The sequence below is a fragment of the Juglans regia genome, chromosome 7 (assembly GCF_001411555.2).
Source record: "Juglans regia cultivar Chandler chromosome 7, Walnut 2.0, whole genome shotgun sequence".
NCBI classification, from domain to species: domain Eukaryota; kingdom Viridiplantae; phylum Streptophyta; class Magnoliopsida; order Fagales; family Juglandaceae; genus Juglans; species Juglans regia.
In genome coordinates this window covers 46,867,207-46,895,152 of record NC_049907.1, presented here as the reverse complement: position 1 = coordinate 46,895,152, position 27,946 = coordinate 46,867,207, and the positions used below count along the sequence as shown (strand labels likewise).

Genomic DNA, 27,946 nt, shown 5'->3' with positions numbered 1-27,946 from the left:
TGATGAGAAGAACTAAACTATTTCTTTCATGGTTACATGTTTAATTTTGTATGTTAAACAAAAAATAGAACTCTTTTTTCTTCTTTTTTCAGTGGTGAGGTAATATATATATTTATATATATATATAAATATATATTTGCTGGCTAGCTTGCTTCAGGTATGCTTTCTAAGTCAGGCATCCACCCTCTACAGTTTTCATCACCCGTGTATTCACCTGCCCCGCATATGTAGCTTTTACTCTGAAGTTGAGAAACCTTCTCACCAACAGAATCGACTCCTTTCTCTAGTATCTCGAGCAGCTCTTTCTTGGTAATGATCAATTTAATCCTGACCACCCCACTTTCTTGCACTGCTTCCCCCTCTGGATTTGCAAACCTCACCGTTTTCTTCTTCCCAACTTTTGGTGATGGCAAGGGAAGAGGCACTAGATGGTATACATGACCTCTGAGCAGTTTGGTTTCTGGCTTGAGATGCCGGAGGACAGGAAGGGTGTCAGATATTGCATGGCCAGGAAACTCCAACAAGACTTGGTGGACTTTCATGGGGGCTTTGTATATGAGAACTTTCCCATCTGTTTTCATGATCTTGATAGCTTTTGTTTGCAGAACGAAGCTATTTCCCATGGTTTTGTTTATTGAACCAAATCCTGGTTTAATGGAGGTTTTCTAAGTGGAGAGTTCTAGGAGCAAAATGTGTAATATTTAAAGGAAAATGTTACAGAAAATACCCTCGTTATGTTTCAGATATTACAGAAAATGGCCTTTTTCTCTCTCTCTCTCTCTGGACCCCATTCAGTTTATTTTTGTTGTCTCAGCTGGACTGAGTTCAAGACTACTACTGGGTCATGACCTCCTAATTGAAGTAATCATAGCCTTCTACAAACTTGAGGGTCGACTCGTGCAGAGTTGTGAGAGTCAAAACAGATTGGCGATTGTTGGAATTTATAACATGCAAGTAAGATCATAAACCCTCACCACATAATTATGATTAGCTTTGCTTTCATTAAACAGTTGATCATGATATTGCTACCTCAGTAACTCTTAGTCACAAATCTTGGACCGGTTTACATCTTTAACAAATTTGTTTGAAGATCAAGCACAGATTTGACAATTGAAGTATGACAGAAAGGATGTTATCAATGAATAATAGTAAGTCAGAATAGCAATATCAGAACAAGTCTGTTATTTGTGAATCACACAGAGAATTAATCACGTAAAGTGAGGTTTTTACATGCTTCAGATCTGGAAAAAAAACATTTGCCAAACACGAGTTTGTTGCCAACCTCATGGTAATTTTACTAGTAGAATCATTCATCAAGTGTAAAGGGCAATGAGTCAAATCAAGTATGTGTCGTGTATGGCATTACACAACCACCAAGTGGATTCTCACCAAAACCCATTTTTACAGTGAAAGATCAATCAAGATACAGTAGAGCTGCGACTTGGTGGTTGACCACTGTGCACATTGTGATTGATTATTTCTAATGCAACACTGACATCTTTGCCCTGCTCTTTTCAGCAGTAACATCACCCATATGCTTGTTGAGGGTGGCTAGGTATTTGAGCAAGTTACACTTCTCTTCTTTTCTAGTGTTTGGATGCCAAACTAGAATCATTTGTGAAGATACTGATCCTCCTTACTTGGGAAAAGATAAGAAAAAAACGACAAATTGTATTTCTTCCCATTATAAAATAATTTGAAGGACTTCATTTGAGGAAGAGTTCAAGATTACACTTTTACTATCCAATTCCAATGATACATTTTGGGTGCCACTATGTAGTAGAAAGATGTAGATTTTATTATTTATATTATATTATTAACATTCCCCCTTACATGTGGGATAGTCTCTTCTTAGAGCATCTTCTTTGACTTGGCCAAAGTCCAATAATAGTTAAACTTTAGCATGTGCCAAAAAACCACCACATTGGATTAGGCATTGTTATAAAATTTTAGATTTCAACTACAGTGATTCTTCAAATTTGTAGGTAAACAGTAGGTTAGCCAAACATTAAAATATTTAATTCTCACTCCTCTCACAAAATATGTAGGTATTTTTTGTAATTAAGAAAATTGGTTCAATTTATTATTATTAAATATAAAATGTGATAAAAATAAAATAATTAGTTAATATTAATAAGAATATTAACTATTAAGTTAATTATAATGGTAAGTTAATTAGAATATAATTATTATTAATATTAATATTTAATATTTAATAAATGTAATAAATATTAAATTAATTTAATTAGAATATAATTATTATTAATATTAAATTGATAGAATTATAAAATGTGATACAAATAAATTAAATAAAAAAATTATTAAATTAATAATATTTTTTTATTATATAGAGAGTAAATAGCTAATTCAATGTGGATATTGAATTTAAATAGAATAGACAAATGCAAAAAAATGTAATATTAGTTAAATTTTGAAGATAAATTTGGTCAAGCTAATGAGGATGCTCTTAATGATTAGGCTCAATACATTGAATATTTAATTAAATTGGTAGAGTGTAGAGTCAGGGGTCGAACTCAGGACTTCTGTTCTGATACCATGTGAAATTATCACTTATTCTAAAAACTTAAACTAATGAGAAGAATTAAATTTTATTATTTGTATTATATTCTTAACCGGATATGCATCAAAAACCGAAAGGGATGAGCCGAGTTGTCAAAAGGATGAAGAAGACAGCCATGGTAAAAGTGTAATGCAAGAGTTGGAATATTGAAACAGAGTCTGGCCAAGTTGAAGGAAATGGCAGGGGAAGTTTTGCGTGTAAGCCATGAAAACGATTGAGAGGCGGTTGGCGCGTGAATTGTGCGGATTGGAGAGTTGTGCAGAAAAGGTGGGCTTAGTGCTGAGTGATGTTACCAATACGCAAGCTTGATATAATAACACTCTCGTGGGGTAATTCTTTTAAGAATAATGTTAATCTCACCACTCTCGATCCTGCTCTTGGTCCCGCTCAGTGTGAAATTATTTTTTTAATATTTTTTTTTACTTAATGATTAAGTAAGTATTTTTTAATGATATTCTATTTTTTTTTATTTTTTTTAAAAATATTTTATAGTGTTAAAAAATACATGTATAAAAAAGTAAAATAAAAAAATACTATATTTTACACTGAACGGGACCGAGAGCGGGAGAGGGAGCGGGGGCTGTAGCAGGACTCTTCTTTTAACTAGTGGAGGTAGGAAATAGTTCCCTTCACTATAATTTCCAATGGAAACAGAAAGGGACCATGAACTTTGTTTCATCTGGGGTGGCGCGTCTGGCCTAAATGTTTCATCATCATCATCATAGCATTCAGATTTTGACATTGAAGTATCATGATAATCAGTAGGGGTGTAACCGGTCTGGTCCGGTCCGGTCCGGTTTTGGATAAAATCTAGGACCGAACCAGTATGTACCAGTTTTGTATTTTTCAAAACCGATTACGCACCGGTTACCCTCCTAAACCGGTACTTCCAGTTTTACCGGTTTCCGGTCCGGTTTTCTGATTTTTTTAAAATGTAAATTTCACAATTTGTCATTAAAAATTTGTTTATAAAAAAAAATTTGATTTAAAAAAAACTGTTTTATACTTTTATTAATATATTAGACTATATAATAGTATTAATATTAGACTATTGATATAGTTATAAGTTATATATTAGTATTAGTTATAAACTTTTAGTGATTTAGTATTAACATTTTATGTAATAATTTATAAATTATAATAAGAAATTATTTCATATATGAATATATATGTTATATATAAAATTTCACATAAAAATTTATAATTATACATTATATATAAAACTTATATATATTAATATTTAATATATAAAAAATATTTTGTATAAAACTTATATATAAAAATATTATTTTTTAATTTTTTTAATAAACCGGTCCGGTCCGGTCCAAAAATCCTGGAACCGGAACCGGACCGGAACCAGCCTATTTTTTTTGTTTTAAAAATCGGTTTCTGACCGGACCGGTTCAAAACCGGTAAAATCGGTCCGGTTCGGTCTTGTTTGGTCCGATTTTTCAGTTTTTCGGTTTGAATTTATATCCCTAATAATCAAAACTTATTTTGTTAAAAACAAATCGTTGGATGGTTGGGTGAAGAAATAAACGATGATTATCCAGGCATACCGAGTTATATTGGATGATTATCCAGGCATGGCCTTCATATATGATATATGTACACACACTTCTCAAAATCTTTCACGAATAGAATTAAGTTGTGTTTGGATAATGAGATATTTTTATATATTTTATAAATAATAGTAAAAAAATAATGATAAAATATTAAATAATAATAATAAAATATATGAAAAATAATAATAAAATAATAAATAATAATGAAAATTTTTTATTTTTTTACTTGTTTTTGGGATCTGAAGAGGATTGAGATGGTGTGAGCGATTGTGTCAGCATGATGAATACGCCTCTCTGTAATGTGTGTTTGAAAACAAATAAAAAAGAAAAGGCAAAAGAAAAAGAAGAAAATTCACATGCAACTTTCTTTTAGGCCCAGAAAGAGACGTGTAATTATGTTGAAGTACATTGCGTTCGATGCATATAATTGTAAAAGTGGCAAGACCGTTGCAAACTGCCCACGCTTCACGCTTTGCTTTGCTTTTGCTTTGAGAAATATTTAGCAATAAATAAATGAATTATATAAAAATAATTTTATAAATTGATTGGCTTCACGTAATTTATCATATTATAAAATTATTTTTATTATAAAATAAATCTAACAGATTATATGAAACTATATCAAATTATATGATTATTTTTATGTAATTTCTTTATGATTATAATAGTCTTCTTTACTTTTGTTTTTGCTCTTCTCTTCTATTCTCTTCCCTTCCCTTCTCTTCTCGAAGCACGGAAAATGAGAAAACTAGATCAAACGGAGAAGTTTTGTTTTGAAGGTAGCTAATGACGAACAGTTCAAACTGGGGTGTTGAAATAGTAGGCATGATTTTTTGTCATGTTGCTGTTGATATCCGACCTGTTTTCTCGGAGCAAGAATCGGTTTTTTTTTTTTTTTTTTAGTAATGTTACATACAGTCGTAGAATGTATAAATATCGTACAGTTGTTTTGAAAAGGAGTGAGATTTACTATTAAAAAATTAATTTCTTTTCATATAGATTCTATATTTATCCACTTTTTTTAAAATAACTGCACGACACTTGCACACTCACGTTTACAAGTATCATTTCTCTTCTTTTTTTTCCAATGTTGAACTATGGTGTCCTTCAAATAACTCAAAACGGAAAGGAAACTACTGCTCACACTGGACTCCTTTGTCCTCTCTCAATCATATTAAGTCTTGAGTTTTAGAAAAAATCTATACAATCTCTACACACCATATTTTTTTTAATTATTATTATTTTTTTTTTATCAAATATTTAATATATAAATAATAAATAGAAAATTTGAATTAGTTTAAAAAGACTAAACTCAAAAAAAATATTAAAAATATTAAAAATTTTTAAAAATGTAGTGTATAAAAGTTTAGAGGATGTTGTGTAGCATTGCTTTGAGTTTTAAGCTGCATTTTTTACATTGAGAAATTGATTTGTGAATACTAATATTTTTTGAATCTCATTAAAATATATTTGAATGTAAATAGATTAAGATATGTTCGTAAATGTATAAAATAAGTTGATATAAGTTTAATTTTTACATAAAAAATTAAAAAATAATAATTAATTCTATCAATAATTAATTTAAAATAGATTTAGATAACTAACCAACCAAACATGGCCCAAGAACTTCCTTTAAAAACAAAAGATAAAGACAAGATCACCTTAGATTTTCGCCCAACATTCCCTCTCTTTTTGTGAGACTATATATGGCTTCTAGATTGCGTCAAGACTCGAGAGTGGAGAGATATGGTCGGCTGATGTGGCGTGGCGTGGCGCATGAGGGAGCGGAACTTGCCTCTCACTGGTTGAACGGCACCGTCATGGAGAATTCTCTTTAATTAATTGGATAATATTTTTCCTTGGACTTGGGGGAGGGGATTAAAACGGTCATTAAGCAATTATGATGCTTTTTTAACTTGATCATTGCAATTGGCATTTTCCGGGAAAGTGCCATTTGTCCTCCTTTTGGAATGTCTACGTGGAAGCCCTGAATGTCGCTTGCATATGTCAGCACATGTTTTGTTTTGAGAAATAATATTTACAGTCGTGAGTATATAAATATTATACAGTTATTTAAAAAAAAAAATAAATATGAGACCTACATAAAAATAAATTAATTTTTTAATAGTAGATCTCACTATTTTTTAAAACGATTGTATAATATTTACACATTCCACGACTGTACGTAACATTGCTCTCATTTTCTACCTCTTTTATTCATCAAAGACAGATCCCCATATTGGTGCTTAATTAGTGTTGCAATTTAGTATTATAGAAGCGAGATAAATGCCCCACGTCATTTACACACGATTATATTTGTGTTTAAATAAAATAATAAAAATAATAAATTATATATTAGTATGAAATATAGAAGATGATAAGTAAAATTTTTCATAGAAATTATGAGCAAAATCTCAAGGATGAGTTTTACCTTGAAATTCGGATAAATTTTAGAAGATTCTAATCACTTTATAACAGAAATTAACACCTTAAATCAACAATGCATTAATTATATTTTATAAACATAGGAATATAAATCATTTTCTTAATTGATTATAGTCTCATAAATGATTCCTATCTAAAGTAAAATATAGTTAAATCAAACATTTTCAACATGTCTAAAGATAAAACTATATATGTTACAATTGCAAACATAAAATGAGTAGGGTATTGTAAACCATTTATAAAACGATTGGATATCATATAAAAACATTTTTATGGATGATAAATTATTCTTATCAGTCACTATTTATCACATTATGAAAAATACCTTCATACTTTATAAAAAATATACCTATACTTTATGAAAAAGTTATAGATGTAGAGTGTGAGAATAAATAGTAATATAATAAATTCTTTTATAAATTATATAAAAAATACCGTATTATTTTCATAAATAATATATAAACAGTATAATATTTTGCCCATTTTGATATTTTGTTAGTGTGTGTAGCACAATTCATTTGAATAACTTGTTGCACTTCAAAATTATTCCAGATGACATCACATTCCAATTGTTAATAATAGTAGGCCTTGGTGCAGTGTATTAACTATTGAGAATCATCACCGTCCACCAGAATCTTTGTCTCCTACGGTGACTTTGGCATTCAAGATTTTCAAGTTTTTGTTTTTTTTGTTTTTTTTTGGTTTGATAAGCAAAGAATTACAAAACTTAGCATAATGATATTGTATTTCATTTGTGTTAATTCTTCTAAGTTCTTATCCCACTCTATGCTAGCTGAAGTTGTGATGTGATGTGCTGCACATCACTTAAAAATATGTATTTTTTAAGAAATATGAACTATAAGAGTAAAAAAGTAAATCAAATATTTTTAAGTAGTATGCAGGAGTGTGAGACTTATATCTATAATTTTTCTACAAAAAATGGTAATGTATTGAAATTTAAACAACCATGCCTTCAAATCTTCTAGCCATCATCAACATTAACGCTTTGGATACAGAAACAGTTTAATCTCATTATTACAATTTTTCTAAATTCCCACACAATATAATAAATAGTTTAAAAATTTCAAATCCTAAAATAATAATAATATTAAAAAATAATATTATAACAATATTTTATTCAATTTTTAACTTTCATCTAAAACCATCTCATCCCATTTCACTATTCAAATATGGCCTAAAAATGAAAAACCGTGTCTTCGAAGAGACATGCATTAAGAACATACTTGTTCAAGAAAAAGGTAAAAAACAAGATAACAAAGAAGTATTTTTTTTATAAGTAATCAAAATATATTAATAAAAGAATAGGCAAAGCCACGTGTAGTACAAAGAATTCCCTAACTACGTGGGGACATTAGAAACAAGGAAATTATGAAAATCTTGTCCATTAAAAGTAACGGAAGAGGCCCAAGTACAAAGGGTTCTAAAAAAAAAAGCAATGAGTTCCTTTATCGATCTCTCTTTATCCTCGAACGTTCGTTCATTACGCTTCTGCCATACACTCCACATGATGCAAATAGGAATCATCTTCCAGACAGTCTTGATCTGCCGATTTCCTCTTAGATCTGTCCAGCTAGCCAAAATCGCTATTACTGACTCAGGCATTACCCAATCCAAGTCTAATCTTCCAAAACCCTCGTTCTATAACCCTCGAGCTACTTCACAGTGTAGTAGAAGATGATCCACAGGATTTACCCCCATTCCTATACATGCAACACCAATCTACAATGATCACTCCTCGTTTTCTCAAATTATCCATTGTGAGCATCTTACTCAAAGAAGCTGTCCACATAAAATAAAAAATAAAAAAAACTGCTTTGAGAGGCGCCTTGTGTCTCCAATTCTTTTTCAAGGAAATTGAATAGGGAGCTCATGTGAAATGGATTTATAGAACAAGCAAACCGAGAAGGTAACAAAGAAATATGAATCATAAAATGGATAAACAAAAAATAATTGTAATACCTTTTAGCTCCCTCGACAAATGGAATTATGGAAACCTCAGGTAGACCAACTAGAATAGTAATCTTGGGGAGGAAAAGAAGAAAAAAGGAAAGAGAAACACAGTGATGGTAAAATTGTTGACTAGTCTAATTTTCTCGTAATCAAGGTTGTGCCAAAGACTACAAGTAATTATCTTACAAAGAAAACACAAGGTTGGCATTGTTGACTAATCTAGTTCTTGTAATTAGGATTGTCCCGGAGACCGAGCTTAGAGAGAACCAAGCAGTAGGAATCCCAGTCGGTTCTTCGGAGATACTTCAATAACCTCTTCCTCATCTGCACCATTCCTATAAGACCCTTTCGAGAATGCTTATCCTACAACATTATGACAAGTAAATCAAATTAGGAAAAAGAGGGAAGTAATGACACCTCTAGGATTCCAACTATGCAATCGATTAATAGGTAGACTTGTTGGCAGTCATACTATTATTTTATTTTTCCATTTTTCGGGGGCGCTAATGGTCAGGCACGGTTCAGATATCATGTTACAAGTAAATTCTCACTAAACATGCCCAATAATTTAGAAACTCAATATAGTTGGCTAACCACCTCTTTATAGGAGCGGATGCAATTTCTTGTTCAAATAAAAGGATTGGTATTAGCCTCAAGTAAAACTATAAAATGCTAAATATAGTTCATCAAACTAAACAGTAGAGAAATGAGCAGTGATACAATGAACACCATCTAATATAGTAGACTGTATTAAAGAGATACTTAGTTCCATTGTCACCTTCTTGTGTAAAACAGAAGATAGATGCTTGATCTTAGTTGTGAGTTGTGCCACTGCAAAGAAATCAAAGGAAGGACCTCAATAATCCTTGGCCAGTAAAAAAAAAACACCACTAGTTGCAAACATGATATGTATGGAAAGACTTCAAGGATAAAACTGAAATGCTCACTTCTCTGATCTCTCAACCGTAGGTTCAAAAGGAATATAATAGCTTCCCCTTGGGGAAAACGGTGTGGGGAGACGGGGGCATACACAACCACCCAGATATGTCATGGATTTGAATGTCTCAAAAAGAATTCTACATCATTAAGTAGATTATTATACTGCTAAACATCTCTGCTTCCCTCCCATCATCAAATCCATTATCATCATACATTTGCAAAAAATGAATAGAGGAAATTAGATTAAAAATTTTACGTTAACCGTTTTTTTTTTACGTATAAAAAAAATCACAAAATATGAGATACCCTTTTGCCTATATTTATCAAAAGGGAACTACTAGCTACCCAATTTTATGTCGCAGTAGGGATTTTAATAGCACCCACTCTCCAATAAAAGTACAAAACAACCAGCTCGCATAGAAAAAAGGCAAAGTCCCCAAAAGTTGCCTTTTTGCAAACCCCTTTACCTTGAACACGTGCAGATCCGCAATCTGACTCTGACATTTTAAATTCATCTCTTACTTTTGCAAGCTCAATTTTCAGTTTTTCTGCAGAAGACATATTATCTGGATGGAAATACTGCATTAAACATATTTAAAAAAAGAACAATTAGAGCAACAAATCTCCTCCAATATTAGAAAGTAGAGTAACTTCATGTGGAATGATCGAAATGTAGGCAATCAATAAGTTCATACTGGGTACAGTTTAAGGAAATGCACTTTCCAAAGAATGAGCTACCCAAAAATAAATATCTTGAGTGTGCACATTTTTTTTGTCGGTAAATAAGATTTTATTGATCATAAGAATAGGAAAAGCCCAAGTACAAGGGTCATATACAAGAGCAGCCTACAAGTGATGTTCTAGTGAAAATGCCAATTCTAGGAGTGATGGCGGTAATGTAAGGTTCACTTATTTCATCTGAGATTTATGCCAATTCCGTCATCAGCATATACTGAATTTGTCTTTCAGGTAAAAATGCTCGATGTAAGAAGGACAGGATGCTAAGAGTAATACTGGACATATTCTAAATCTTAAATAAAAGAATGCAAAAATAGGATCACAAATAGATGAAGATTTCAAATAAGCTCTTTAGCAAGATTATATGAATTAAAAAAATACACTTCACGAAAAGCCCTTGCGACAATCTCATCCAATTGAATGAATAACAAAAATGTAAAAAAGCGAGTAGGATACTTGCCTTTTCAACAAGATGCTCCTTTGGAGGTTGCAGCATAAAGTTTGGAGTTCTGCCTAACTGAGCCAGAATATCCAGTCTCTGGACTGAAAAAAAAAATCTGAATCAGTAAATTATATGAGTTTATAGATATCATATCCAACAGGAAAACTTTAAGCTAAATAATTATAAAAAGCTACAAAATTTTGTAAGTGTTATTCCACAACTGAACAAACATTCTAACCAGCATTATATGAAAAATGTTAATAAAAAATAAAACAAAATGAAAACGAGTAGTGATAACGCAAAATTTTCTTTGGACCCTGCTAACACACACAAAGGAGTTCAAGAAATCCTTTTGTCATACTTAAAGGTTAATCTAACAGGGATAATAAGAAAGGAAGAACTAAAACAGGCCCGCTCATGATCTACCATATAGGTAAGTCCGGATTCTAGAAATTATCCAGTTGATGGAACAAGATTAGTATTGTGGAGCAGCGAGATTGATTTCATTCTCAACACTTTGAGGGGAATAAAAGGGTGGAAAACCATAGAAATTAAATATTTTCACTATTTATGAAACAAGAAACAAAATTTTAGCCCCAATCAAGCCAAGTCCTAGAATGTAGCAGCACGATATCTATCATTTTTTCTAAAATTTTACAGAAACCACGGAAAGAGAATCTAAATTGTAGTTATAAAGCCAAAAATGGAGCACAGTCTACCATCTAGCATCTTTAAACTCTTGGAATTTGATAACTTCAGGTTGATTAACTTCCGGATGATAACTGAGTTCAGCACAGTCAAATAAAGTTTTGTTCTGGAATAAAGAAAAAAACAGTACCACTCAAACAAGTAGTCCAAAAGATACCTGCCTAAATGCATTTTTCATATTTAATGTCTTAACCGGTCCAAAATAATAAAATACTACCCTTTGAAACTTCCACTCTTTTCATTTATCTTCAATCTCAGCAACCGAAAACAGAGGTTAAATCCGCATACCATGAAACATTAAAATATAACATCACAATAAGCACAATTTAGACGTGCATAGAGAAATCACTCGATTGAAAACCTTGACCCCCTCCCAATGTGCCATTATCGAATGCAGAACTGTTTTGCCTCTCACAATCGTTCACTTTTTTAGGGAGTTTTAGCAAGGGGGGTGTGGTAGCATATTAACGTTTTTTTAATACGTAATCAAGAATTTTATTGATGAAAGCAGGTTACATATTAACATAAAATCAAGCAATCCAAACTACCCCTTTCTTCATTCACAATAAAAATACCAAACAAAGAAACAAAGTTTCCCATCCTCTACCAACCATAACAATTTTCTATTATTTTTCATATTCTATTCCAAGACTAGCATGCAAATTATCAATTCCATAAAACTTCCTCAGACCCAAAACAGAATGTACATTCTTCCATGATCTACTATCCAAATGATAGAACATGCCTAGAATCTATTTTATTGAACACCATGCAAAACCATGTTACTTACTGGAACTTTTCTTCGCCTTCTCATCGTCTGATATCCTCATTCTAACCAAGCTCTCCCTCAAATCCTTATACGAAACCCCGACAATCCTCGACTCTGTCTCCTTATCCTCCATCTCCCTCAGTTTCATCAACCTCTCGTTCAGTTCCCCAAGTGAAAACCATGCCTTCCCTTCTTCATTCCCATCCGGCCTCAGCTTACTCAGTTTCTCCCCCAACTCCCCATAGCTATACATCTTCACAAACTCCGTCTTCATTGCCATTTTCTCCCCCTCCGTATCCTTCCGCTCCCTTTCCTTCCCAAACACTGAAACCGGCAGCGTACCAGTCCCGCCAATCACCGAAACCGGATCCGTAGACGGCTTCAATTTCAAATTATTCTTAAATTCCGATAACGACATCGGGTCAGCCCTCCTCTCATTCTGTGCCATCCCGGGCGACGAACGTAGCTGCCGTAAACTCTCTCGAATTGCTTCGAACGAGAGCTTTCCGCCACTGCGGCCAAATTTTCCGGCGCCCGAAGCTGTGTTGGTACCGTTCTCGTCGGCCTTCTCACTCACATTCCGTTTGTAAAGCTCTTGAAACGAGATGTGCTGGGATGAAGATTCGGAGGACGGTGTCGTCGCATGTGCGGAGTTGGGTCTGGAGAGAGGTGGCACAGAGGATCGAAGGCGGAACTCGGAGAGGTTCCTGCGGATTTCTTCGAGGGAAGCGATTTTGGAAGGCTTGGAGAAAGATGAGTCTAAGGGGCTCGAAGGTTTCGCTGGGATTGTGGGATTCCTTTGTGAAAATGGGGAAGCGGGTCTACGTTGTTGCTGTTGTTGTTGTTTGAGACTGGCTTTGACATCAGAGAAATAGGAGGATAAGGATGATTGAGATTCGGAGGGGTCAGATGAGGCGGATGGCGGGGATTGGTCGGCAGAGGTGGGCTCAGGAGGGGTCGAGGAGGTAGAGAAGAGGTGAACCAGGGAGGGGTTGTGGAGGGTTCTGTGTTTGGGTCTGAGTTGGAGAGCAGCCATAGGAGGCGAAGAGGAGTGAGCTCGTTAAGGGATGTAGGATTTGGGAGGTGAAGAAAAGGAGAGTGAGGGTTTAGTGTGCGAACCAGGTAGGGATTTTGGTGTTTGGGGGGTTGAAGACGATGACTCTGAGGAATGGTTGGGGCCGGGTTTAGGGCTTGGTCCACCTGAGACAGGTTGTATACTAGTAATTTAAAGAAAGCAGCCTCTTTTTCTTCTAGGCCCAATAGAAGGCGGAAAAAACTCTTCAAAAGGAAATCCGAGCTTACGAACTTTACCGCGAATACATTAAGTGACCCAGTAGATACTTGTGAAAGTGGCCCATCCCACACGCAGCGGCCGAGCCTATCATTATATGGCCCAACCACGTGCGAAACACCTTATAACAGTTGAAAGATTACAAGCCATCATATTTTAGATCAAAAATGATACAATACTGTTTGCGTTTGTTTTGTCAATTTTATCGTTTATTTGTATTATTTATTTATTCTTTTATTTTTTTAATATATTTGGAGGGAGGTTTCGAACTCTAAACCTCTATTTTGGAGGTTGCGAGTTATGCCAATTAGGTCACCGGCCTTTGGCTTTTTTATTTTACTTAATGGTTCAAGATGTGACTATTAATGTATTAATACATATATTTAAAAAATATTTGAAAGAAAAAACAAAAAATGCTCTACGGACATGCCCAATGGTCAAACCTGAGCGGCATAATAGCACTACCCTTTTAAATCAGGAATATAAAAAGAATAAATAAACTAATTACTTTTCTTTAAAGTTTGATGTATCTATTATTTCAATTAATATTAATTCTCAAAATAGTTCACTTTTAACATTATTCTGGACAAATTTAAAAGTCTCAAATAGATAAGTATCTAGTAGTTTATTTATTAAAAAAAAAAAGTGAACTCCACTATAAAAAAAAATGGAAAAAAAAAACTTCATTTATAAAATTCAAATTTTAAAAGTTATATTCTAAATCAAAATATGACATATAAATAATATCTGGTGTAGAGGTTTTAAAATAGAATTATTATATAAAAGGAGATCTATATTATTTATTATTATTATATTAATTTTTTAAATAACATTAAATATCAAATACATGTATAAAATTAGGGGTGTACAAAAATAGGGAGACGGGATTGAACAGGTAGATTCATTCCATTCCGGTTTATAAGACTTTCGGTGCGGTACAAGTTTTTAAGAATCAAAACTTATCATAAATCAGTGTTGTACCGATTTTTCGTATTTTGAAAACTAGTTTAAACCGAATCGGACTTGTATATATATTTATAATTTTTTATATTATATATTAATTTAATATTATATTATATTTTAAATTGGTAACTAATATAACATGAAATTCTAACCTATTTATTCAAATCTATTAATCTTATAACATAAGATTAATACAACATGTGATATAAAATAAAATTAATCTTATAATTTTTAATAAAACATTTGATATAACATATAAATTTTACTCGTAAACATAAATATTAATATTAAATTATTAATATAAATTTACTTTTTATATATATATATATGATAAACACATTTTTGGCATAATAAATTATAATATATATTATTTTTGTAAATACACTTATACACATTTGATCATATATACTTATATAAAATGTAGGAGTTTAATAGATCTGATTTTAGACATATTTTAGAACCGATACCGCACCAATTACACCTCTAAACCGGTACTTCCGATTTTATTGGTTCCAGTTTGATTTAGTCCGATTTTTCTGATATATTATATAGTATATAGTATATTATAGTACATAATAATATAGTGATAATATATTGTAGTATATTACAATATATCACTATATTATAAGTGTATTATAGAATATATATTGTGATATATTATAATATATAGTGATATAATATTAATATAACTATTAATACAATAGTCTATATTGATAATATATAATTATTTATATAGGATTTTAAAGTCTAATATTATATTGTTTGGTAATTTATTATATAATACAAAATAATTTTATATATAATTATATATAAAAGTTATATATAACATAAAAAATCATATAAAAACTATTAATGTATTGATACAGATATTTAAAAAAATATTTGAAAGAAAAAACCAAAAAAAGTATAATTTGCTTTAGGGACATGCCCAATGGTCAAACCTGAGAGGCATAATAGCACTACCCTTTTAGATCAGGAAAATAAAAAGAATAAATAAACTAATTACTTATCTTTAAAGTTTGATATATCTATTATTTCAATTAATATTAGTTTTCAAAATAGTTCACTTTTAACATTATTCTAGACAAATTTAAAAGTTTCAAATAGACAAGTATCTAGTAGTTCATCTATTAAAAAAAAAATCTTTATTCATAAAATTCAAATTTTAAAATTTATTTTCTAAATCAAAATATGACATATAAATAATATGAGGTGTAAAGGTTTTAAAATAGAATTATTATATAAAAGGAGATCTATATTATTTATTATTATCATATTAATTTTTTAAATAATATTAAATATCAAATAAATGTATAAAATTAGGGGTGTACAAAAATAGTGAGACCGGACTGAACAGGTAGACTCATTCCGGTTTATAAGCGGTTCGGTGCGGTACAGGTTCTTAAGAATCAAAATTTATCATAAACCAATGTGGTACTGATTTTTCGTATTTTGAAAACTGGTTTAAATCGAATCGGACCGGTATATATATATATATTTATAATTTTTTATATTATATATAAATTTAATATTATATTATATTTTAAATTGGTAACTAATATAACATGAAATTCTAACCTATTTATTAAAATCTATTAATTTTATAACATAAAATTAATATAACATGTGATATAACATAAAATTAATCTTATAATTTTTAATAAAACATTTGATATAACATATAAATTTTACTCGTAAACATAAATATTAATATTAAATTATTAATATAAATTTACTTTTGATATATATATGATAAACACATTTTTGGCATAATAAATTATAATATATATATATTATTTTTGTAAATACACTTTTACATATTTGATCATATATACTTATATAAAAGGTAGGAGTTTAACTGATCCGGTTTTAGATATATTTTAGAACCGAACCGGTATATACCGGTTTTAAAATTTGAAGAACTGATACCGCACCAGTTACACCTATAAACCGGTACTTCCAGTTTTATCGATTCCAGTTTGATTTGCTCCGATTTTTCTGATATATTATATAATATATATAATATAGTATATTATAATACATAATAATATAGTGATAATATATTGTAGTCTATTACAATATATCACTATATTATAAGTGTATTATAGACTATATATTGTGATATATTATAATACATAATATAGTGATATATTATAATATTGTGATATAATATTAATATAACTATTAATACAATAGTCTATAGTGATAATATAAAGTTATTTATATAGGATTTTAAAGTCTAATATTATAATAGTTAGTAATTTATCATATAATACAAAATGATTTTATATATAAAAGTTATATATAACATAAAAAATTATATAAAAGATATTTTATACAATATAAAAACTTAAAATATATATATATGAACCGGTCCGGTCCAGTGTTAGAAAAAGGAAGATCGAAACCATACCGATTTTGAGAAAAATGAAACCGGTACCGAACCAAACCAAATCTATCGATTCGGTCCGATCTGATCTGATTTACTGAATCACCAATTTTTTTTCACCCCTAATAAAATGTATAGAACTTATATAGGCCATAGTCAAATTCAACACTATACTAATATGCGTTAATTATTATAAAATAATGTACTTATACTGTAATATAAATAGACTAATAGTTTAGTAAATGTAAACATCATATTATTATTAATATAGATAATCCGTAAAATCAGAAAAATCAGATTGGATCGGCTAGTTTCGGTAGTGAATCGGTCCTGTAACGATTCTTAAATTTTCAAAACCGATGTATACTGATTCAATTTTAAAAAATGTACAAAATCGGATGCAACCGAACGAATACCCTACATAAAATAAGGGTTTTGTTATATGCAACTACTATTCACCCCCATACTCCACATCTGATAATTTTTTTTTATATAAGGTGTGAGGTATGAGGTATGAAAAAAAATAAGGACTGATGAAAAAAAATTATTCATCAAATAAACTTCTACTGTTATATCTTTTGTATCCACGGTATCATCTTCGTCCCTCTACTGCAACAGTCCAACCACTGCAACATCCATCACTATGTAACATCCTCACAATCCGTATGCATATGTCCTCCTCACACTACTTCTATCAGTGTCATGGCTACATTTGAATTGACCAAAACACTAAAAAGTCCCTTGTTGCCAGCCACCCCCAATTCTATGTAGAGTCAAGACTCCTCTATTGATCATGTAACTACTTTTCCAAACTCCTTGCCCCGAGTCTCTGTCTCTTTGTGTCAACTCGAGGGTGCCATTTATGTAAATGTGGAGAGAAGTGTTTTTAAGCTGATTTTGTCTTCTTTTTTTTTTTGTAATCTCGATCGGTGGCGTGTTTTCCAGGCAAATAGGTATGCGTATAGTTTAGTGTAGTGTTGGTAGTGGTTGTGCACCTTATGTTTGCTGCGGGTGGCCAAATGATTCCCTGTTGTCACTGTAGATTGGTTTTTCCTTTGGGTGCACAGTAAAATCTAGATGATGTACCGCCCATCTCACTACGACTCCGTCGAACTCCTTTTTTTTTTTTTACTTTTCACACTCTCTTTCTTATTAAAGACAAACCTATAAGAGCATCTACATTAGATTCCTCATAAAATTTCCTATAATTTAACTAAAACGTACATTTCCTAAAAATTTTTTCCAAATTTTACTCATCTTTCAAAATCCTTCTACATCTCATTTCTCATCATTATCGCATTTCTCATCCTTAACTACCAACTATTATGTCTTATTATATTCTTTTCAAATATCACATTCTACTAAATACTTATACAATCTTAACTACCGAATACAATATTATTTTTCAAACCGAAATCCGTATTATAAAAATAGTAATTTTTTTTAATATCTGCATTTTCTAACGGTAACATTTTGAACTCCTACCTCCAACGGTAACATTTAGAACTTCTACCTCCAAAGGTAACTTTTTTTGTCTTTCCTCAAACAGTAAAAATTTTTGTCCTATATGTAACGATAACTTTTTCCTTTATAAATACGCATTCTGCTTGCATTCACATTCTCACAAACTCAAGCCTCATTTGATCTAAAGAATTGAAATTCAACAGTCTCTCCTGATATCTCACTCCCTTCATCAAATGGCTCGTACCTTCTTTTGCAAATTGCTCACGTACTTATCCTCTGAAGATGATTTAGATGTTGTTCTTAATGACAAGGCCGATGGACAGTCATCGAGGCATCGTGGCAACCATCAACGCCGTAAGTTCATTCGGCGTGATCATATTCACGGACACGAGCGCTTATTTCGCTATTATTTTACAGAAAATTCAGTATATCCTTTGAATCTATTTCGAAGAAGATTTCGTATGAGTCGTCCCCTATTTCTCCGTATTCTAAATGAAATAGAGTCTTAGGAGCCGTACTTTATCCAAAGAAGAGATGGTGCCAGAAAACTTGGTTTATCTTCTATGTAAAAGATAACCGCATCAATTAGAATGATGGCGTATGGGGTTACTAGAGATTTTATGGATGAATACATACGTATTGGTGAAATCACCGCAATGGAGAGCCTTAAAAAATTATCTAAGACAATAGTAAGTATTTTTTCATAATCATACTTGCGATTACCAAATGTCAATGATATTACTCGATTGCTTGAGCTGGTGAACAATGAGGATTCCCAGAAATGCTGGGAAGCATTGACTGCATCCATTGAAAGTGACAAAATTGTTCTGCAGCTTGGAAACGTATGTACTCCGACCACATTCGTGAACCAACTATTATTTTAGAAGCAGTTGCTTCATATGATATCTGGATATGGCATGCATTTTTTGGTATGTCCAATTCACATAACAACATTAATGTACTAGAGATTTTCTATTTTCACGGAACTTGTCCAAGGGCGTGCTCATCCAGTCAATTACACAATCAATAGCAACAACTACACTATGGGGTATTACCTTGCGGATGATATTTATCTCAAGTGGCGAACTTTTGTAAAGACGATTCCATCACCACAAGGGAATAAGAAGAAAATTTTTGTGAAATCACAAGAATCAGAAAAGAAAAGATGTCAAGCGTGCATTCGAGATAATTCAACAACGATTTGCAATCATTCGTGGACATTCCCGAATGTTCAAAGTCAAGGAACTAAAAAATATAATGAAAGCATGTGTTACTCTACATAATATAATCATTGAAGACGAGCGTGATGATAATGAGGGTCATGACATTGAGTATGTTCAACTTGATAATGAAGTTCCAGAATTGTCGCGCAACCATACAACTTAGCTTATGAACTTCATCCAACGTCATCATCATATTAAGGACAGCTTGACACATCGTCAACACCAAGCAGATCTAATTGAATATCAATGGTAATTATTTTCCCAACAGTAGACATGTCGCATAATCTTTGATTTGTTTTTTCCTCCATTTTACTAGTGATAATATTTGATTTAATTACGGTAGTTTCGTATTTCTTTCATGCTAGTAGTGGCTATATTTGAGCGTGCATCTAATAATAGTTTCTAAAATTGTAATGACCAATTTCCTTATTTGAACATTTAAATTTAGACAATCCAAATAAAAATTAAACTATCTTAGTATCAATAATATTGTCATACATCTTCGATTGAAACAGAAAATAAAGAAATAAACTGTGAAAAAATTCTTAATTTTTTATCAATCCAAATGTGCAAGATCATTGCGTCTCGCTATGATTTCCCTCTGCAGTTCCTCGAAATATAACCATTGCAATGCTGGCATGGCACTAACATCCATCATCATAATGCGCCGATCTGCTTCCTTCTTGGTGAGCTCTACTTTCTCTGCCTCCAACTTTAGTCTTTCGTCCTCTTGACGGATTTTATTTAGCTCTTTTTCCTTGTCAATTTTCATCTTCTCGGCCTCCAACCTCAGTCTTTCGTCCTATTGATGGATTTTATTTACCAAAAGCATATATTCCAACCTGTTGAGCACAACAGTCTCCACTCCTGCCATACCTTTGGCCTTTCGTTTTCCTTTCTCAGATTTCCCTCCCATTGGTTGATCCAATTTTATCACGGCATTATCTATCACATTATCTGGCCCGAGATCAAAAACTGAATCTACCGTCTCAACGCCCGAACATTGAGTTGGGGTCGGGGACGGAGACATCGTCTTCATTCGCTTTGGATCCTCCTTTGTGGAACGCCAAATCCATTTAGGTTGATCCTTCAACAGGTGCCAACAATGCTTGAATTTGAAGGAACATTTCTCTAGCACTTCGTACATATGTTTGGCCATCTCATACTAGCATGTAAACAAAATAACGACAAGTTAAACCAATGTGAAAAAAAAAACTAATTATTCGTAACTCAAGTAAGAGTATGGATATTTACCTTGTCTTGCTCGGTCATGCTACTTTTATTCCACCCTTCAATCTGGACTAATTTTGTACAAAATTTGTTTGTCGCCTTTTCAATAACTGACCACCGATGTATTAAAGACTCAATTGTCCGGTCATTTGTAGTTTATTTAAATTGCTCGAAATATTCAAAAAAAAATTTCTAAAGTTGGGAATGTTTTTGGTCTGTTCCCTGGACGGCATCAAGGCTACAATTAAGTCATGCGGAGATAAGTAACTTGTCTTCTTCGGGGGTAAAGTTTGCACTACTGACTGATTTCCTAACTCCGATAGGATCGTTATGGGGTAGGGGTAGATTGTCATGCACAGTCATAGAAGAGTTTCCACTTTACCCACCGTAATTGGGGTCAAGTTGAGGATCTTGACTTAGGAGGTTGGTGGAGTTCATATGGCCAAGATCTTGTGAATCCATATCTAAAAATGCATTGAAATATTAGACACGTAACTATGAAATTTGAGATTTTTTCATCGCTGGCTTGGGAACCAAATGGTGACATCTATCAATTCACATATTCATACAAAACAACAACCAAATAGCATGCAAATCACAATAATACTAAATACAAGCATTTTCATTGGATTCCCCATAAAATTCTAAAAATAAAGAAATAAATGGGCAGGTGGAAATATTGACAGCATGCATAAGCAATGAGCCATTCACATCGAATGGCTGCAAAATCCCACTCGAACATCCATTGCATTTTCTGGAAAGTACCACAAACTGCAATATGACAATCCGGGTGAGGATTACCCCGGCATATCGATAGGGCCCTATTAACACTTGTGAATTAACCCACACTATCATCACAGCCTAATAACAGCCTAATGACAACCCCGTCTCCCGAGAGATACGAAACACTATAAAGAAACCCAACAACATAGAATAAATTACCCATGAAAAGAGCAATGAAACATAATTGGTTTAAGGAACCTAAAATTACATTTTTTGGATATTATGAAATTTACATAATTGGTTTAAGGAACCCATGAAATTTACCCATCATTTCCTTTTTTCAACTTCGGGGGTAAAAGTATGCACATTAAAAGAATCAATATCAATAGTATGTGGTGTCTCTGTTTTCAATAAGGGGTGCTAACTAGTAAGAAAACATATGCACAAGGATATGATTTCCCGAACAGAGACACAAATCACAATCAAGATATGGTTTCCTGAATAAAGGACCTCACTGCCACTCCTTACAGTTTGCTACCATTAGAGGTAATAAACGGTCCAGTCAGATTGAACGGACCGACCGTTTCGGTCTGGACCGGACATTTTAGAGGATCGAAAAGTTTCGGTCCGGTCCACGGTCCATGGTTTTTCCAGACCGGACCGGACCAAATGAAAAATAAAAATAAAAACATTTCATATATAATAATTGTACAATTAACAATATAAATTTTTAAATATATTATTAATACTTATTAATATTCTATAAATTAATAATATTTTATATATATCTTCATCTAACCTATCACTATTAACAATATAAAATTTTAAATATGTTATTAACACTTGTTAATATTTTATGAATTAACTAATATATAATATCAATTAGTTAATTATATAGTAATTATATAAATTAATAATATAATTTTCATCTAATTTATTATCATTGACCATATAAATTATTTTTTTTATTGAGTTTGTTACATAATCCACACTAATAAATCACTTAATTTAATTTAGTATTTTAAATAAATTTTTTTTATTAAATATTTAAAAAAATAAAAAAAATTAGGCCGCACCGACTGGACCGGTCCATCGCCGAACCGGACCGGACCATTTGCAGCCCTAGCTACCATATATAAGTAGTAAAGCTCAAAACACTATGAAACCTAATTTGCATTGCAAGGATAAAATGAAAACTACATTATCTGCTAGAAGTTTTTGAGATAGTGTTGCTGCCTCTATAACAATGCTATACAAGAGCAATACTGCATAAACTTACAAATACCAAAAATCCATTGCTTAACAAATAGGCCAACATCGTTCAATTACTTTCAATAGTTCCCCTCCCATGATATCAAACACCACAAATAATTACATAGTACATGTTGAAAGAAGATAAACCACAAGTTGAATCACACAATAAAAAAAGATAATTCCAAAACTGAGAAAAATAAAACAATAGGTCCCATATTCCATAAACCTGAGCTTAATTAAGTATTTCATTTAATGATGAAGGATTCTCACTTTTAACGCATTCAAAAGCACATATAATGTCAACACCCAAATTTCGTTTTCTTTCTCCTAATTTACACAGCAGCCAAGCATATGGTACACAAAAAGGGTGCATATTTTAAGTTTCAAGCAAACCAAGAGGCATATATTGTATGATATAAAGCATTAGAAACCAATACATGAAGGAAAAGAGAAATCATCATAAAGCCAAAGGGAAAAAAAAAATACATCAACTATTCAGTTACTTCTTCATTCTGCAACTAGAGACTTCCACAGAAATCTGTCATTTTTTCTAAAATTTTGCAGAAACCATGGAAAGAGAATCTAAATTGTAGTTATAAAGCCAAAAATGGAGCACAATCTACCATCTAGCATCTTTAAACTCTTGGAATTTGATTAGCTTCCGGATGATAACTGAGTTCAGCACAGTCAAATAATGTTTTGTTCTGGAGTAAAGAAAAAAACAGTACCACTCAAAGAAGAGTTTTGCTAGGTACAAGCGAGTTTGTGCACTATATCACGTACCGATAATTTTTTTTATTTAAAAAAAAATATTTTGAGAGAAGAAGAAAATCTCCTATATCATGAAAATTATTTTTATCTTTAATTGACATCGTTTCATTAAAAATATACATTATATATTAATATCGGTACACGAATTGGTACACGAACTTGCTTGCAAGTAGATTTTTCCCTCAAAGAAAGTAGTCCAAAAGATACCTGCCTAAATGCATTTTTCATCTTTAATGTCTTAACCGGTCCAAATTAATAAAATACTACTCTTCGAAACTTCCACTCCTTTCACTTATCTTCAATCTCAGCAACCGAAAACAGAGGTTAAATCCCCATGAAACATTAAAATATAATATCATAATAAGCACAATTTAGACGTGCATAGAGAAATCACTGGATTGAAAACTTTGACCCCCTCTCAATGTGCCATAATCGAATGCAGAAATGTGGTAGCATATTAACATTTTTTTAATACGTAATCAAGCATTTTATTGATGAAAGCAGGTTACATATTAACATAAAATCACGCAATCCAAACTACCCCTTTCTGCGTTCACATTAAAAATACCAAACAAAGAAACAAAGTTTCCCATCCTCTACCAACCATAACAATTTTCTATTATTTTTCATATTCTATTCCAAGACTAGCATGCAAATTACCAATTCCATAAAACTTCCTCAGACCCAAAACAGAATGTACATTCTTCTATGATCTACTATCCAAATGATAGAACATGCTTAGAATCAATTATATTGAACACCATGCAAAACCATGTTACTTACTGAAACTTTTCTTCGCCTTCTCATCATCTGACATCCTCCGTTTCAAATTCATCAACACATCCCCGATACTCCTCGACTCCGGCTCCTTATCCTCCATCTTCACAAACTCCGTCTTCATTGCCATTTTCTCCCCCTCCGTATCCTTCCGCTCCCTTTCCTTACCAAACACTGAAACCGGCAGCGTACCAGTCCCGCCAATCACCGGAACCGGATCCGGATCCGTAGACGCTTCTACAAAAGCTACAAAATTATAAAAAGTTCCTTATCCAACAGCAGGAAAACTTTAAGCTAAATAATTATAAAAAGCTACAAAATTTTGTAAGTGTTATTCCACAACTGAACAAACATTCTAACCAGCATTATATGAAAAATGTTAATAAAAAAAAAAAAACAATATGAAAAATGTAATAAAAAAATAAAAATAAAATAAAATAAATCTTCATTTATAAAATTCAAATTTTAAAATTTATCTTCTAAATCAAAATATGACATATAAATAATATGTGGTGTAGAGGTTTTAAAATAGAATTATTACATAAAAGGAGATCTATATTTTATTATTATTATATTAATTTTTTAAATAATATTAAATACCAAATACATGTATAAAATTAGGGGTGTACAAAAATAGGGGGACCGGATTGAATAGGTAGATTCATTCCGGTTTATAAGACTTTCGGTGTGGTACAAGATCTTAAGAATCAAAACTTATCATAAACTAGTGTTATACCGATTTTTCGTATTTTAAAAATTGGTTTAAACCGAATCGGACTGCTATATATATTTATAATTTTTTATATTATATATTAATTTTATATTATATTATATTTTAAATTGGTAACTAATATAACATAAAATTCTAACCTATTTATTCAAATCTATTAATCTTATAACATAAGATTAATACAACATGTGATATAAAATAAAATTAATCTTATAATTTTTAATAAAACATTTGATATAAAATATCAATTTTACTCGTAAACATAAATATTATTATTAAATTATTAATATAAATTTACTTTTAATATATATATGATAAACACATTTTTAGCATAATAAATTATAATATATATTATTTTTATAAATAAACTTTTACACATTTAATCATATTTTAGTATTTTAGAACCGATACCGCACCAGTTACAAATCTAAACCGATACTTCCAGTTTTATCAATTCCAAAAAACTTCCTCAGAGCAAAAACAGAATGTACATTCTTCTATGATCTACTATCCAAAAGATAGAACATAACTGATAAAAAAAAAAAAAAAGATAGAACATGCTTAGAATATATTTTATTGAACACCATGCAAAACCATGTTACTTACTGGAACTTTTCTTCGCCTTCTCATCGTCTGACATCCTCAGTCTCAACAAGCTCTACCTCAAATCCTTATGCGTAACCCCGCCAATCCTCGACTCTGTCTCCTTATCCTCCATCTTCACAAACTCCGTCTTCATTGCCATTTTCTCCCCCTCCGTATCCTTCTGCTCCCTTTCCTTCCCAAACACTGAAACAGGCAGCGTACCAGTCCCGCCAATCACCGGAACCGGAACCGGATCCGGATCCGTAGATTGCTCCAATTTCAAATTATCCACCACTTCCTGAGCCAACAGCTGTTGCCTCCTCCGCTCATTCTGTACCATCTCGGGCGACGAACGTAGCTGCCGTAAATACTCTTCGAACACACTGCCGCCAAATTCTCCGGGGCCCGAAGCTGTGTTGGTACCGTTCTCGCCGTCCCTCTCGGTCATATAACGTTTGTAAGGCTCTCGAAACGAGATGGGCTGGGATGAAGATTCGGAGGACGGTGTCGTCGCATGTGCGGAGTTGGGTCTGGAGAGAGGTGACACAGAGGATCGGAGGCGGAACTCATCGAAGTTCTTGAGGGTTTGTCCGAGGGAACCGATTTCGGAAGGCTTGGAGAAAGATAAGTCTAAAGGGCTCGAAGGTTTCGCTGGGATTGTGGGATTCCTTTGTGAAAATGGGGAAGCGGGTCTATGTTGTTGCTGTTGTTGTTGTTTGACATCAGAGAAATAGGAGGATAAGGATCGTTGAGATTCGGAGGGATCGGATGAGCCGGATGTCGGGGATTGCTCGGCAGAGGTGGGTTCAGGAGGGGTCGAAGAGGTAGAGAAGAGGTGAATGAGGGAGGGGTTGTGGAGGGTTCTGTGTTTGGGTCTGAGTTGGAGGGCAGCCATAGGAGGCGAAGAGTGAGCTCGTTAGGGGATGTAGGGTTTGGGAGGTGAAGAAAAGGAGAGTGAGGGTTTAGTGTGCGAACCAGGTAGGGATTTTGGTGTTTTGGGGGTTGAAGACGATGACGAAGGAATCGTTGGGGCCGGTTTTAGGGCATGGGCCACCTGAGGCAGGTTTTATATTAGCTTACGAACTTTACCGCGAATACATAAAGTAACCCAGTAGATACATGTGAAAAGTGGCCCATCCCACACGCAGCGGCCCAGCCGATCATTTTATGGCCCAACCACGTGCGAAACACCTCATAACAGTTGAAAGATTACAAAGCATCATATTTTTGATAAAAAATGATACAATACTGTTTACAAAGCAATCCAAACTACCCCTTTCTTCGTTCACAATAAAAATACCAAACAAAAAAACAAAGTTTCCCATCCTCTGCCAACCATAACAATTTGCTATTATTTTTCATATTCTATTCCAAGACTAGCATGCAAATTATCAATTCCATAAAACTTCCTCAGACCCAAAACAGAATGTACATTCTTCTATGATCTACTATCCAAATGATAGAACATGCTTAGAATCTATTTTATTGAACACCATGCAAAACCATGTTACTTATTGGAACTTTTCTTCGTCTGACGTCCTCAGTCTCAGCAAGCTCTCCCTCAAATCCTTATGCGTAACCCCACCAATCCTCGAGTCTGTCTCTTTATCCTCCATCTTCACAAACTTCGTCTTCATTGCCATTTTTCTCCCCCTCCGTATCCTTCCGCTCCCTTTCCTTCCCAAACATTGAAACCGGCAGCGTACCAGTCCCGCCAATGACCGGAACCGGATCAGAAGACGACTTCAATTTCAAATTATTCTTAAATTTTGAAAACATCAGCTTAGCCCTCCTCCACTCATTTAGTGCCATCCCGGGCGACGAACGTAGCCGCCGTAAATCCTCTCGAATTGCTTCGAACGAGGGCTTTCCGCCAGTGCCGCCAAATTTTCCAGGGCCCGAAGCTGTGTTGGTATCGTTCTCGTCGGCCTTCTCGATCACATTCCGTTTGCAAAGCTCTTGAAACGAGATGTGCTAGGATGAAGATTCAGAGGACGGTGTCATCGCATGTGCGGAGTTAGGTCTAGAGAGAGGTGGCACAGAGAATCGAAGGCGGAACTCGGAGAGGTTCCTACGGATTTCTTCGAGGGAAGCGATTTTGGAAGGCTTGGAGAAAGATGAGTCTAAAGGGCTCGAAGGTTTTGCTGGGATTGCGGGATTCCTTTGTGAAAATGGGGAAGCAGGTCTATGTTGTTGCTGCTGTTGTTGTTTGACATCAGAGAAATAGGAGGATAAGGATGATTGAGATTCGGAGGGGTCGAATGAAGCGGATGGCAGGGATTGGTCGGCAGAGGTGGGCTCATGAGGGGTCGAGGAGGTAGAGAAGAGGTGAACAAGGGAGGGGTTGTGAGGGGTTCTGTGTTTGGGTCTGAGTTGGAGAGCAGCCAT

General features: G+C 33.0%; 4 protein-coding genes across 8 annotated transcripts; all 4 read right to left on the bottom strand.

The window, feature by feature from the left end:
- Positions 1-665, bottom strand: LOC109008619. The gene has a single exon (XM_018988787.2). It carries the CDS (start codon positions 621-623, stop codon positions 144-146), a length of 480 nt encoding a protein of 159 aa, XP_018844332.1. The 5' UTR covers positions 624-665; the 3' UTR covers positions 1-143.
- A 7,850-nt stretch (positions 666-8,515) lies between these two features.
- Positions 8,516-13,340, bottom strand: LOC109008621. The gene is made up of 5 exons (XM_018988790.2): positions 12,180-13,340; positions 10,700-10,782; positions 9,969-10,080; positions 9,341-9,393; positions 8,516-8,925 (listed from the first exon to the last, which is right to left on the bottom strand). The coding sequence occupies exons 1-5, from the start codon at positions 13,192-13,194 to the stop codon at positions 8,782-8,784; spliced, it is 1,407 nt and encodes a 468-aa protein (XP_018844335.2). The 5' UTR covers positions 13,195-13,340; the 3' UTR covers positions 8,516-8,781.
- Positions 13,341-19,920: 6,580 nt separating this feature from the next.
- On the bottom strand, positions 19,921-26,593 carry LOC109008620. Of its 5 annotated transcripts, XR_004801987.1 has the most exons (4): positions 25,580-26,103; positions 24,250-24,489; positions 20,743-21,182; positions 19,921-20,653 (listed from the first exon to the last, which is right to left on the bottom strand). XR_004801987.1 is itself a non-coding variant. In XM_035692205.1 (3 exons), exons 1-3 carry the CDS (start codon positions 25,611-25,613, stop codon positions 20,649-20,651), a joined length of 279 nt encoding a protein of 92 aa, XP_035548098.1. In that variant the 5' UTR covers positions 25,614-26,103; the 3' UTR covers positions 19,925-20,648. The 5 variants fall into 5 exon arrangements, 2 of the variants coding, with proteins under 2 accessions (XP_035548098.1, XP_035548097.1); XM_035692205.1 differs by lacking the exon at positions 20,743-21,182 and having other exon boundaries at positions 19,925-20,653; XM_035692204.1 differs by lacking the exon at positions 19,921-20,653 and having other exon boundaries at positions 20,660-21,182.
- A 570-nt stretch (positions 26,594-27,163) lies between these two features.
- Positions 27,164-27,946, bottom strand: LOC109008614. Its single transcript, XM_018988779.2, has 2 exons — positions 27,599-27,946; positions 27,164-27,532 (listed from the first exon to the last, which is right to left on the bottom strand). Exons 1-2 carry the CDS (start codon positions 27,944-27,946, stop codon positions 27,164-27,166), a joined length of 717 nt encoding a protein of 238 aa, XP_018844324.2.